Source organism: Gouania willdenowi, chromosome 24, assembly GCF_900634775.1.
Source record: "Gouania willdenowi chromosome 24, fGouWil2.1, whole genome shotgun sequence".
Classification (NCBI taxonomy): domain Eukaryota; kingdom Metazoa; phylum Chordata; class Actinopteri; order Blenniiformes; family Gobiesocidae; genus Gouania; species Gouania willdenowi.
Window position 1 is genome coordinate 17347777 of NC_041066.1, and position 14762 is coordinate 17362538.

The 14762-nt window shown below is 38.4% G+C and overlaps 1 protein-coding gene across 4 annotated transcripts; it reads left to right on the top strand.

The window, feature by feature from the left end:
• The first annotated feature begins 330 nt into the window (after window positions 1–330).
• Window positions 331–13879, top strand: LOC114457411 (fasciculation and elongation protein zeta-2-like). Of its 4 annotated transcripts, none has more exons than XM_028439176.1 (10): window positions 331–699; window positions 5374–5482; window positions 5573–5689; window positions 7293–7428; window positions 7706–7833; window positions 9236–9379; window positions 9565–9645; window positions 10049–10124; window positions 10253–10318; window positions 11587–13879. In XM_028439176.1, the coding sequence occupies exons 1-10, from the start codon at window positions 404–406 to the stop codon at window positions 11595–11597; spliced, it is 1164 nt and encodes a 387-aa protein (XP_028294977.1). In that variant the 5' UTR covers window positions 331–403; the 3' UTR covers window positions 11598–13879. The 4 variants fall into 4 exon arrangements, with proteins under 4 accessions (XP_028294977.1, XP_028294976.1, XP_028294975.1 ...); XM_028439175.1 differs by having other exon boundaries at window positions 12685–13879; XM_028439174.1 differs by lacking the exon at window positions 11587–13879 and having other exon boundaries at window positions 10253–10971.
• Window positions 13880–14762: the final 883 nt, after the last annotated feature.

Consider the following 14762-nt stretch of genomic DNA (forward strand, 5'->3'; position numbering starts at 1 on the left):
TAAGTATATAATAGTATAAGTATATAAGTATGCCTATAGTTAGTCAAATAAAAGCTTGGTTATTTTTCAAACAGCATTTTGTTGTCTTTTTTCTCCTTCCAAAGATATCGACTCGTATCATTTCAGTAAGCCCAGTATCGTATACCGTCTCGTCTCATTAATTTTGTATATTATCCCACCCCTACTTCCTGTGAGAACCATTGTTAATAGAATGTATAGCCACGATAAAATAATGTCTATGTTAGCCTACTTTCTCATGTCTGGTTTATTTCGTTTATTATTGAGGGGCGGAGCCTATCTGGCAACGTCACGCTCAGGCCACTCCCTCTGCCTCCGTGTCCAGGGTCTGCTGTTCGTACCCAGAGCAGAGCTGAACTCTCGTCCAGGCGTCCCATCCGCGGCCATGGCTGCGCCGCTGGCCCTTTTCGATGAGGACTGGCAGGACTTTAACGAGTTCCAGGCTCCCTCGGTGTCAGCCGACCTGCTGAATTCCAATGTGACCGACACGGCGGGCCTAGATGACTTCTCCGACCTGGACAACAGTTTCTCGGGAGAAATCTGCAGCTTTAAGTCCATGGAGGACCTGGTCCACGACTTCGACGAGAAGCTGACAGTGTGTTTCCGAAACTACAACACCACGACAGAACACATAGCTCCCATTAAACCCATCACAGAGGAGAGTTACCTCAAAGACGACGGGTGAGTGTGAATTTCTACCCGCTGTATGTTATTTAGGATAACTTTTAATCTGCGCAGCTAGCCGTGTTAGCATTAGCAGGCTAACCTCATTGATTTGAGCCCCATTTACTTAGTGTGAGTAGTGAGCAATGTTCATCAAGCAGAATGTACACATTTCCTGCTTTAACAAAATGCTAACGTCTAATATACCTTAAATTTATCAATTTGGGCTTTTATTTTGAAGTTCATATTTATTGTGTTCGTAAATGGTCCTCAATGACTAAATTAGTTACAGTGTTTTGTTTTCCACGTTACATTTTCACTTTATTTTAGTCTTTGTGTTACTTACTTAACAATTACAGATATAAAGAAAAAAGCTACACAAAAAAGAAAACGTACATAATTATGTAAAACACTGTTATTAAATAAGGATTAAATACAAGTGCCCACATTCCAGTAAAATATAATACAAATATGCATATATACACAATATATAGTGAGCCATCTACCAACTACACTGTACAATCAAGATATATATATATATATATATATATATATATATATATATATATATATATAACATTAGAACTATCTAACAGTGACCATTATTGTGCTTATTTATTACATTTTGCTGTAGAGTACTAACTATGTTCTCCTGACGTTGTATGTGAAATTACAAAATGTCTTAGTTTTTTTTCCATGCAATATTTATTTATTTTATTTTTTTAACTCAAGTACTAAATATATTAAGGACGTGGTAAGGTTATTTAAAATTAGACCGGTTCAATCTCTTGAACCAGCGCATTATAAGTATTATAATTCTGTAGAGTCTTAGTAACCTCTTCCTTTTATATCATTGTTTTGCACAAACGAGAACATTTGGTTTCTACTAATGTCACTGAACTGCACCAAGACCCCAACAAAAACCTGATGGCAAACCTTCTCATCTGCTATCAGTGCCTGACCTTAAAAATACCTTAAAACTTACCATTAACATTCACAAAAACATTCCCGATGGGGTTGAAACTGATGCAGCTGCAGGTTTGTGCCGAGCCCATTATAAATCCAACAGATTTTCTGATAGATGCCATTAAAATATAACTACACAAACAGGCAGATGTTTCATTCATTCTTGGCATCTGTTCTCATGAACTAAACCTCCTGTATTTCTTGAAACCATTGTTATTCTAGTCACAGTTTAGAGCTGTTGTTGGATTTAAATGAAGTCAACAGTGTTTAAATGGTGAATATCACATTCCACAGCCGGCATGAATGTCATTGTAGATGCAGGAATGTGCTCTCGGGATTTCGCTTTTCATTCGACTTTTCCGTGTGAAGACAGTGATATTGTTGAATCTAATCAGTCGATCTGTGTAAGATTTACTGAAAAGTAGGACATTCTGAAATTCTGGACAAAGCAAATAATTTTCATGCTTGATCCCAATCATGTTGCCTTTTTTTGTGTTTGTATTGTGTGATGTAACAAATGTGCAGCCTCGATACACATGGACACGGGCCAAAGGGCATATATGCATGTAATACTAAGAAATATAGTAATTAATTAATATATTGATTTTCTTAATCAGTTAATCCTGTTAAAGGTCAAAGCTCACGCACGTCTCTTAGGAAGATGAATTTAAACAATACCACCAATATTTTTGTGCCGTTGGTTTGCTTTTAAGACAGAGATGGTCACCTTTTATCACAGCAGGGGTCACAAAACTGTGATTGTCTGATGATCTAATGGCCACATTATCAATAGTATTGTCAGCATTTAAAATAATGACCAATTTAAGCATTAATACAAGAAAGAACACATGGTTTTTGTGTGTATTTCTGTTTTTTGAGGTCATTTTGTATATTTTTCACTTGCTTTATGTGATTTCTGTTGATGTTTTAACTTTTCTACATTTGTCTGTTATTTTTTGTTTATTTTGGTATTTATTTTGTATATTTTTATGTAGTTGTGTGTGGTATTTTAAGGCTGTTTTGTATATCGTCTTTGTTATGCATATTTTTGGGATATTTTTGTTATCCTCTTGTGTTTCTGTATATTATAATGTGTTTTGGCACAATTTTTTGTGTAGTTTTATGTAATTTTGTACACTTTTGGAGCAATCTTTGTCTATTTTGTTTATATTCTTTATGCTTTTGTACTAGTTTCGTGTCTTTTAATTTTGGAATAATTTTGTTTTCTTGTGTTTTTTTTTTTCTTCTTTTTTTCTTTTGTACATTTAAGTTGTAAAGAGGGGACTAACAAAATTAGAGCTCGGGCCACATGTGGCCATCAGCAGTGTCCAGTATGCACAGACGGTCGCTGATGCCAAAATATCAGAACATTAAAGACAAAAACAATGGCTCTTCAAAGGCCAAAAATGACTTTTGGTGTCTTATCGTCTTGTAAAATATATCCGTCTGATTGACGCATGCTTTTAACTTCCCAAACCACTTTTCTATTAAAAACATTTCCATAATATCCCCACTTCATCTTACATAAGTCGAGTGAATAACCACATTAGTCGGATACATTGAACTTCCAATCTAACAGACAGGGTGGCAGCAAATAGAGCAGTTAGTTTCAGTTGTTGGGGGAGGGATGTGAGTGGGCAGGGCAGACATAGAGAAATGAACATTATTGCTGTTATAGGCTGTGACACAGGGGAAGGAGGGAGAGCAATAATTGGAGAGTGGCCGACTGAAGCCCAAAGAGCAGTGCCAGGCTCAGCGAGGGTGTTTTCTGGATGACTGCACTTTAGTGCTCAGAAGCCCTTTGAGCAAAGACCTCAGTATGACCAGGAGAAAATGTGTGGGCTTCAACATTTAAACTACATGTTTATGAGTGATTACAGTGTCAAAAATGTCCTGTGGTACCACCAATATACCCACGTCATCACTTGCAATTTTTACATTACATTCATGATTATGAGTACAATATATTGTCCCTTTTGTGTATTTTAATTGATGTTGCCCTCTTGATATTTATCAACTCACGTGTCTGAAACGATATCAGCTTGAGGCCAAAAGAACATTTCCTGTCTGCCTTTGACTTTTTTAGAACATGCCAACTGCTCCCCGAGCTCTGCATGGGCACTTCAGGGCAAAACTCATCTTACGTAAACATTGGTGTGTGTGTGCGTGTGTGTGTGCGTGCGTGCCTTTGCGACACATGGGTTCCCAGCTTCCCATCCTCTTTTTTCTTTTAAACGAGAGCAGAATCAGGACTTTAGTATGCTTGTCTTTTGTACTGGAAAAAAAACAAAAACTACAAAACTGACTAAATGTAAATCAACTTTATAATTTGTGCATTTATTCAATAGTGAGCATCTACATCATTGTAATTAAAGCTGACAACAGGAGTTTCTGAGAAACGTCTCGATGCCCCACCCTAAACAGCCTCACTTCCTCCCGCTGCCTCTCCCAAAATATCAGAAGCCACGCCTCTACTTTTCTGCACGTGCATCACGGAACATAACAAGGTCGCATTGATATGGGTCAGATAAGAGCCAAAATCATATTTACCTGTTTACTGTTGTGACGCGTGGCTTTGTTTCCGTGCATCGTTCACATTCACTTTGATTGACAGTCTCAAAAACAGGGAATCGAAGCCTATTGGCTGGGCGCTGTTGGCGATCGTTTTCATTTGTATAGGGGTCTATAGGACGAAGGAGGGACTTATATACATTAATGTATATGAATGACCACCGACAGTAGACCATAGTAAAAGACTAGTTAGGTATTTGTTCACATTTCAAAAGAATCAAACATAAACATAGATTTATCACAAACTCCGGATATCAGCTTTAAGTACAGGTGGTAAAATTTTAAAACCACATGACTAATATTAAGCGGTTTCCAGTACGGACTAATTGCTTCAAATGGGTGGTTCAACAGAAACTTTTCACAGTTTTCTTCACCAAGCAAATACAGAATTTTGATGCGCCTAGACCACGTGTCAAACTGAAGGCCCAGGGGCCAAATCCGGCCCTTTAGAGCATCCAATTCGGCCCGCACAAGAAAGTAAAAAAGTCAGGGAAACCATGAATGATGTGTGAATTACCAACTAATTCAGTTGTAAATATCTCACCTCGATATCTCCAAAATAATACACAAATTCAATAAAACTCCACAATATTAGCAGGGCTCATATTTTCCTCATGCTTATATCACATGATAAAAAAGGTCACTTTTAACATTAAATTGCTAAAATAACTTAAAATTTTTCACAACATTTCCCCAAATCACATAAAGATTGGCCATGAAATCTAAAAAAAGTAAAATATATCTAAAATAAAGATCCTGCAGGGACTGATATGTGTCTGAAATGCTTTGATATTATATGTTGAAGTGCAAACTAGAGCACTTTTTTGCCTAAAATCTGCAGCCAACATAAGATCAACTGCTCCATATTTGGCCCCTGAACTAAAATAAGTTTGACACCCCTGACATTGACGCACTGATGGCAACTGTCACAACAATCAGACTTTTAAGCAATCATCTTTGTTGTTTTGCAATGGTAATGGAGCATAAACGGAAGGCGGAAGCCAGATAACTTTGTCAAGTAATGCTGTGTCACAGTAGAAAGAGAAGAAACTGGTGGTGTTCTTCCTCAGAGCTACACCCATTGGCTTTGTTTAAATGCACTGCGTGGTTTAATGATCCAGCTTTAATTAGATCTTTATAATCACTCTGTTTCAGGGTGTGGAACGCTCTGTCTGATAACTATGGTAACGTGATGCCTGTCGACTGGAAGACGTCGTACACTCGCTCTCTACACCTGCCCATCCTCAACCTCACTGCACCTGAGGTACCATGTCTTCACACACACACAGGCTAGAATAGATAAAGAGCTGAGTCGAGATTGGACTGGTCTGATGTCAGTATTTTCCCACTGCAGACTTTAGATAACCAGTCTTTGGATCTGTCAGATGATGAGGAGCTGCGGGAACAAATGGACATGCACTCTATCATTGTCTCCAGCATACATGAAGAGCCACTTTTTACAGCCGAACAGGTGATGAAGTCCAGCTCCAATCCAGTAGTAATAGATATTCACATAATCATTCACACTTTTAAGGCTTATTAACAATTTCTATCTCCATTAACCCTCTGGGGTCCATGGTATAACTGGCTGTTTTTGACTATTTTTGATTTTACATTTATATCTCAGCATAAAAACTCTTTAGCTTGCCTTGTTTTTTGCAATGTTTTTCAGCACAACTTCAGCTTTATGAATTTGCTGTTAATTGTTCCATTTGTCCAACTGGATAAACATAATGGACTTAAAGGTCCAGTATTATGCTATTTTTCACCCATCTCCATTTGCTCTAAGAACCCCAACAACATAATATTTGAGGTTTATTTAATATTTTCTCAAACTCGCCTGTTTTCTGAAGTTTTAGCCCTCTTAAAAGACAATAGTCCATTGTTTTGTCCAACCGCTGTGTCACATTGGGTCACAAACACCTCAGATCATCCCATAATGGCGATACAAGGTGGTATAACGGCTACTAAAAGTGAAAATGTTGAGTGCTCTTTGGTTTATGCACTGTATGTACTGGATTATCTATATACTGAATGCAAAGATATTAACTATAATATCAACCTGCCTTTGCTATGTTTGTTTTAGCTATGAGGCAGTTTGAGAGGGAGTAGCTAACTTTCTTATTTAGGGTAGGGGGAGCGAGGATTGGCAGGATGAGGAGTTTAACCCTTATGACTCATAAGTAGGCAAAATTCCAACTGCCTTGTTTAGAGCTGACTTTTTATAAAATGTGGAATAGCAAGGGAGGGAGGAAATTGAACTTTTTCAACTTTGGCCCTCTGAATGAGGCTAAAGGAATGTATAGCACTGAACTATTATAAAGTGATCTTTTTCATGATACTGCCCCATTAAAATACAATATCTGAGGAGGAAAAAAATTAGGTCTTTTTTACTGTCAAAATCACAAATATGTTTAACAAACCAATTTGATAAATGAGAATGCAAATATAAAGTGTAGTTGTCAAAAATATATGTACAAGTTAATAAAAAACAAAGTTTTATGCAACAATTTACATTAAAAAGCAGGAAATGCCTCAGGCGTTTTTTTCACAAAACATCACAGATGCCACAAATTATTTGTACCACTGCAAGAAACTGATCCTAACTTTTAATTGCTGCAGAATTGTGATGAAATGCTCAATCCGGATCCAATCTAGATGAAACCCTGACATAACTGAGCCAAATTTCATTAAGATCGGTCAATTAGGAACAGATATGGAATCTTTTTATTTTATTTTGCCAATAACGAGAGATAAGGATTTCTTAAACTAATCCAGAATCAGTATATTGATTCGAATCCTCTTACAAAATTTAATGGAATCGTCCATGGAAGCTCTATCTTTGGTTAAGATTTTATCAAAATCCATTTGAGATATGGTCCTGTAATCCTGCAAATAAATAGATAAATGCAGGTGAACATGTTACCTCATAGGCAGAGGTAATAATAAGATAATAGGATAACTTAGTTTGTAATTATAAATACACAGCAATGATGCCTCTGTGATTTTTATTAGAGGAAGAAGGACGGTATTGTAGGAACAAAGGAAAATATGCGTGTGCCTCCTTTCTGTAGGTGATCGAGGAGATTGAGGAGATGATGCAGGAGTCTCCTGATGACGATGAGAGTCCCTCCCAGTCTGATTTATCAATGCTGTCCCAGGACTTGCACTCCCTGAAGCGCTCAGGCTCCAACACCAGCTACGAGGAACGTGAGTAGTAGTCCTCAGGTTGTGCATTAGGATCACCATATTTAGAGTTTCCTTCTTTCTCAGCTCAGTTTGTAGTTAATAGAATGAAACCAAGTGTAAGAGGTCACACTGTCCTGCACTCGTGCAAACAGGGTCAAGTTATGTAACTTTGATAAAATACAAACTGACAGCCATGTGTGCTATACTATAGTGTTATATAATCATAAGCATACGCTGCATTGGCACGTGTCCCATCATCCACCACTGCTTGTTCCTCACGTGTGCCTGTCTCCTTCAGGGCTGCGCCAGCTGTCTGTGTCGGAGCTCACACAGACTCTGGAGGAAGTGGAGTCCGCCATCCGTCGCTACAGCGAAGAGCTGATCCAGGCCCTGGCACTGCGAGATGAACTGGACTATGAAAAGGAGGTAATATGTCTTCATCACTGTGGAGAAAAAATCTAATAACTAGAATGTTTGTATTTCCTGAAGAAAATGCAAGTGATGATGCAGGTGCTGGCCCGTGTTATTGAACAGTGCCTTAGCATTAGCCTAGCATTCATATTAGCTTTAGTGTTAGCTAGCATTGGCATTATCCTAGCATTAGTTAGCATTTTCATTTGCTAGCATTAGTATTTGCTTGCATTAGCATTAACTAGCATTAACATTAACCTAACAATAGCATTACATACGTAGCATTAGCCGAGCACTCACATTAGTTTAGTATTAGCTAGCATTGGCATTAGCTAACGTTAACATTAACCTAGCATTAACATTAACCTAACAATGCATTACATAGCATTAGCCGAGCACTCACATTAGTTTAGCATTAGCTAGCATTGGCATTAGCTAACGTTAACATTAACCTAGCATTAACATTAACCTAACAATGCATTACATAGCATTAGCCGAGCACTCACATTAGTTTAGCATTAGCTAGCATTGGCATTAGCTAATATTAATATTAACCTTGCATTAACTAGAATTAACACTAGCCTGGCATTAACCTAACGTTGACTAGCATTATCAATTGCTAGCATTGGCCTAACAATAGCATTAACCTAGCATTAGCATTTGCTAGCATTATCCTAACAATAGCATTAACCGAGCACTCACATTATATTAGCATTAGCCTAACATTTAACTAGGATTAACTAGCATTAGCCTAACATTTAACTAGGATTAACTAGCATTAGCATTAGCCTAACCTTATCATTTGCTAGCATTAGCTAAACAATAGCATTAACTTAGCATTAGCCGAGCACTCACATTAGCTTAGCATTAGCTAGTATTGGCATTAGCATTAGCCTAACATTATCATTTGCTAGCATTAGCTAAACAATAGCATTAACTTAGCATTAGCCGAGCGCTCACATTAGCTTAGCATTAGCTAGTATTAGCATTAGCCTAACATTATCATTTGCTAGCATTAGCTAAACAATAGCATTAACTTAGCATTAGCCGAGCACTCACATTAGCTTAGCATTAGCTAGTATTGGCATTAGCTTTAGCCTAACATTAACCTAGGATTAGCTAACATTAGCATTATATAACAGCATTAGCCTAACATTAGCATTCATTAGCATTAGCAATATCATTTGCCGCGCGTTTGCAATAGCCATCAGACAGCTGAATATTTTAACATTTGAAATGTTTAAATGTGTTGAAGAATGGCTGAAAAGCTAAAGTTGAACTGAATTAAAACGTACAACAAGAAGTTGGTCTCAAAGCTCAGTGTTTGGAAATGGGACGTGTTCTTTCAATCAAAAGGTTATAGGAGAGTTTGGATTTGACTTTTATCTAATAACCCAATCCTTTTTTGTGACACCAGGTGAAGAACAGCTTTATCTCACTGCTGATCGACGTGCAAAACCGACAGAAGGAGCACCGCGACCTGCTGCGCAAGAAGAAAAAGATCCGAAGTACAGCCACGACCAACGGCATTAGGACGACCAGCACGCACATACCCGGCACGGTGAGTAACTGGGCTAACAACGACAAACACACATGACCTACACACACCAACAAAGGTGACGAGCATCGTGAAAAAGCACCAGTTAGTTTGCATGGTAGATAGACATTTAGCTGCTGGTTTCCCTCCAAAAACCTCTTCTTCACCTAATGATCTACTGCTTTCCTGCTTCCTCTCACTTCCTGTAGCTCCTCACTCTGGAGGGACTGTCCAATGTCATTCAAAACAGCCTCCGTCAAACCTTTGGCAACACAGGAGGGGACAAACAGGTGCCCCTGATCTTTCACTCCACAGCAAACTCATTCAATTAATTAATGTAATCTTTTCTTTATCATCAGCATGTTTATTTCCATTCGTGTTGCAAGGCTTTGAAGTTCATTGTCGATTATTTGGTTTTATTCTATCAGAAGTGCTGTTTTTTTTTTTTTTTTTTTACAGACATTACCCAATCTGTTTCCTTTATGCTTTTGCACAATCCTATTTTTCCTTTTATTTGGTTTATTTTGTCCTTTACTTCACATCAGTGATAATGGAATGTCGCAGGCCTCCAGCAAACATATTCTTGTCATGCGTTCATCAGCTCATGTTTTATGAGCCACTGCACTTTCATTAGCACCTCTTCCAACATAAAGCACTTGTTTTAATGACTTGAATGTTCCCTTTTGTCTTCAGTACCTGACCACAGTAATTCCCTTTGAGAAGAAGGCCGGCTCTCCTCCTGTAGAAGATCTGCATATCCTCACAAAAAGTGAGTGCGTCAATGATCAGAGACTTGTGGTTTTGTGTTTCTACTTCTTGTTTTTGTAATACTGTCTTTCTCTGTGTGTGTGTGTGTGTGTGTGTGTGTGTGTGTGTGTGTGTGTGTGTGTGTGTCAGTCCTCCGTGCCATGAGGGATGACAGCGAGAAGGTTCCTGCCCTCCTCACAGATTACATCCTTAAAGGTAAGCACTCAAACTCTCTCGCTGGTGTCGGTCAGTAAGAGGCATCACTGTACTTTACATATACACAAAGTTGATTTAATGACAGGGCTACGGTGTTCATTTTAGGACATCCTCAGGTCTCAGTGTGAGGTATCAGGGAAAACCTCTGTCATTTGTAGACCAAACTCATCCCATGTCTCAGCAAAACCTCCATGAAATGACGCGGCCTCAGGCTTCAAAATAAAAGTCATCAGACTCACCAGCCTCAGGACATAAAACACGATATGACGTTGTACTTTGAAGAAACCGGAAATACACATGACGTCATCAATATGTGTTGCTTTGGATACGAGAGTAAGTTGAAAGCTGTTATTTTCTATTTATTTTTAAAGGTTAAGATATATCAATGTTTCATTGAAAGAGTAACAAAACCCCTGCTTTCTCCTGACCTGCCACTAGGAGGGAAATTAAAATAATGCCTTGATTATGGGCGGAGCTCCAGGAGCAATTAAGACACGCCCAGTCTATACGATAAAATCTCCAATTAACAATATATGCTATGCTAAATAGCTACTCAGAACTCAATATACCTCTCTATTCACTCTTCTCTCAATCCAACCAACTCACCACAGATTAGAGCCCACAGGTGCTAGTTTTTATAAAAGGGGCGGGGCTAAAAGTGCTTGTTTGTGACTCAAGATGGTCCCAAAATATCACATGATCTTGTTCTAAGCCAATAGCAAAAATCAATTTTAATAGCAGGGTTTCAACCCATAGAGGGCAGTCACTCTCACATTTTACAACCAAATTTGCCAAGTTGAAATACTTTGACTGAAATGTTGTGAGTTGGATCAGGATCAATCAACAGCCCTACTTCATACACAAATATATATGAATTCAGCAGGTTTTGGGGTTTTGTTACTCTTTAACTTTAAAAATAATTAAAGGAAAGAACAGCTTTTCAACTTACTACTTCATGTGTACATCCGGTTCCTTCAAAATAAAATGCGATGTCATGTTGTATGGACTGTTGAGTTTGATGGCTTTTATTTTCAAGCCTGAGGCCGTGTTGTTTGACGAGTGAGGCTGAGACTTGAGTCCATTTGGTCTGACACATGACAGAAGTTTTCCTGAGACCTGATACCACACTCTGAGACCTGAGGAGGCCCTAAAATGTACATTGTACTGGGGAGGAAAACTTGACAAGGATAGCAGCGGAAGAAATGAAGGGAATGTTTTTGACCTGTTGCTTCCTTGTCTCTCACCTGTGCTGCGTGTTCCTTTGCTAGCTCTGGTATGAGAGCAGTGCAACCTGAGGTTTGTGAGGTCAACACAGATTCTTCACCTTCATCCTCTGTAGTATTTACTCCTGCCTAAACACAGCAGCAGCACCAGCAGCCTTTTCCCACTCACTCTTAACTGCCTTCCTTGTTGTGTAGTGCTTGTGGCTGAGCTACGACTCCCTAAAATAATCCAGCATACCCGCCCTCACTCTGAGCTCCCAGTGGCAGCGACTCACGTATTTGCTTCTTCTTCTTCTTCTCTTCTAACTACCGCTTCCTTTACTTTCTCACCACACCTTAAAGCTACTATCCGGAGTTTCTGAGAGAATGTCTCGATGTTGCGCCCTCATCAGCTCCACTTCCTCCCCTGCCTCTGCCAATCTACCAGAAGCTACGCCTCTATGTTTGTGCACGAGCATTGCAAAACATAACAAAGTCGCATAACTACAAAAACTACAGATTTATTTAGTGCCATAACTTTTGATTAAAACATGTTTATTACCTGTCCATGAGAAATGTCGCCAAATCCTGGTCCGTTCGGAATCCTTTTAAAAGCAGCAAGTCATCCACCTTTGAAAAACGGCTCCGAGATAAATTTTGTTGCGTTCATGAAGACGTTTATCTACAAGCTTTGTACACAGACGTTTCTTTTTTAGTATAAGCTTTATACGTTGGCAATCGTGGAATGGGCAACTGGAGTTTCGGAGCGCTCCTCCATGACGCTATGCTACTTAGTGATACCTGTTGTGACGGTGCACACGCATTCACTTTGATTGACAGTGGCCCGCTCCAGGAAGTCGAAGCCTATTGACTGGGCGATGTCGGTGCTTTCTTGCATTTGTATAGGGGTCTATGGACAAAAGAGGGACTTACATACATTAATGTATATGAATGACCACCGGCAGTAGACCATAGTAAAAGACTAGTTAGGTTTTTTTTCGCATTTCAAAAGAATGATAGAAAAATGTAGATTTCTCAGAAACTCCAGATATCAGCCTTAATCCTTGTTGTAGCTGTTCTTCCTCCATAGTTTGTGCGCCTCCACATGTTGTGGTTTGTATCAAACCTTCACTCAGTATCTTCCACTTGTTTTTGCCTCCGCAGTCCTTTGTCCTACGTAAAGGCAGCGACCTAAGCCATCCACTGCACCATCAGAAGACTGGAAACCATCTCTTAGAATGAAATCCAAAATCTTCCCAGTTTCACTTTCTACCTGTTCTTTTTTTTTTTTTTTTTTTTTTTTTAAGTCTGTTGCTATTTTAACCCTTGATATAACTTTTTCTATCAAAAGTTGATTTGGAATAACTTTTCTATGTGTTTATTTCATAACTGCATGACAATGGATGTCAGTAGTCAGTGTTAGTCTGAACATGTGTTTTCAGTTGGAAAGGGACAGAGGAAAAAGTGAGGGATTGACTTCTTCTACGTGCACTATCAACAGGCCCGTGTGAGTGAAACATTTGTATCAGTGTCATTCACACCCAACGACATAAACAAATGCTGGCAGAATCTGTGAATCTCAAAGTGCCAGACGGATTAGAGCTTTCTAGAAATCTGGTTTATAGACTGAAACACTTGCTTGCTAACTGTCAAGGATTAAACCCTTCACTGTAAAAATCCATGTTAGTTTAGCTTTAGCTAAATATTGAAAGTGAAATATTTTGAATACGATCAAGACAAATTGCACAGTTTTGAAAACTTTATACTTTTTCAAAAAGGGACAAAAGTGACTAAAGAACAATCGACGGTATGTACGCACTGGTTGAACAAAGAGGTGAGCGTAGTTTTGAAAAAGGGCAACGTTTTTAGTGCGATTAGAAACTTTATAGAGATTTGTTATTTGTCGAACAACCTCTGTAGCACCTTCTTTCACCGACTACTTCATCGTGTCTGCAGATTCCTCGTAAGGTAAAGTTACTCTAATCTATTCAAAACGTCTACCTGGTTGTACTGTTAGCTACATGACGTAGTTTGGGTTAAATACATGTATAGTTATAGGAAATAGGTACAAGTTGTAAGTTTATCTGTTTGTTTTTAGGGATTGGCAGATAGGTGGCGCCATAGAGTAGATTTTGTTAGTGTCGTTTTACATTCTTCATATTTGGGTGTATCGCCACAATGTGCAAGATGTTAATTTAACTTCTTAGTGATTGGTCAGAGTAACTTTTCCCTTGTCAGCAGTTTGATTTGGTAGCATTTTTTCACATCAGTTAGGATAAGAACTGAGGTGACCTGTAGGGGGCGCTTTATTGTTTTTACTATTAATGACTAAAGCATAATAAAGAGCTTTTATTGATCTCTAGGAAGTTTATACATTTTTTGTAACTTCTTTGACCCTTTTCTGATAAAGATATACAATATTTGAACGCATTTTTCATTGTTTAGTACTACTACGCTTGCTGAGAAGTAACGACTTTGATGAAAAGCAGGGATGTCAAACTCATATTACCGTAGTTCAAGGGCCACATACGACACTGTTTGACCTCAAGGGGGCCGGACCAAAAATTTAAAAAAAATTGTGAAGGAAAAAACACAAATTCAAACAAAATCCCAAATGTTAAGCAATTGGTCAAAATTCCTTGCAACGTAATTTTCCAAAACTCTTTGTGATCATTTATGAGAATTTTCCAGATTTTTGAAAATAATTTTACTGATTTAATATTACTGTAAATAATTTTAACTACAACTTATATATATGATAATTTTACACAAAAAAAAAAAGTCCTGTTTTTTTTTTTTTTGCTTTATTTTTTTTTTACTTTAAAAAAATCTTCCTGGGGCCGGACTAGACACTCTGGCGGGTCAAAACTTGGCCCCCGGGCCTTGAGTTTGACATAGGTGCTTTAAGGGATGAAGCCGTTGATAAATGTAGCAATCATAATGTAATGTGTAATGTAATTCAGCATCATTACATATTAGTAGTTGTCTTTTCTCCATCTTTAAAATTAGTGAGTTGTCACAAGGCCAATGTGTAAGTTTTCAGCAGGGGGCGACGCTGAGCTACAGATCAACAGTTTCAGATGCACTACCACGTGTCCAATCAGGTGTAGTCCAGCTCTCAGGTACGATCATCAGTGTTATTAATGAAAATAGTCGATTAGTTGCTTTAGCAAGAGGAAGGAGGAGTGATAAAGACAAGGAATGTCAGAACGATGGCACAGAGGTTAGTGAAAAAGTGAAGG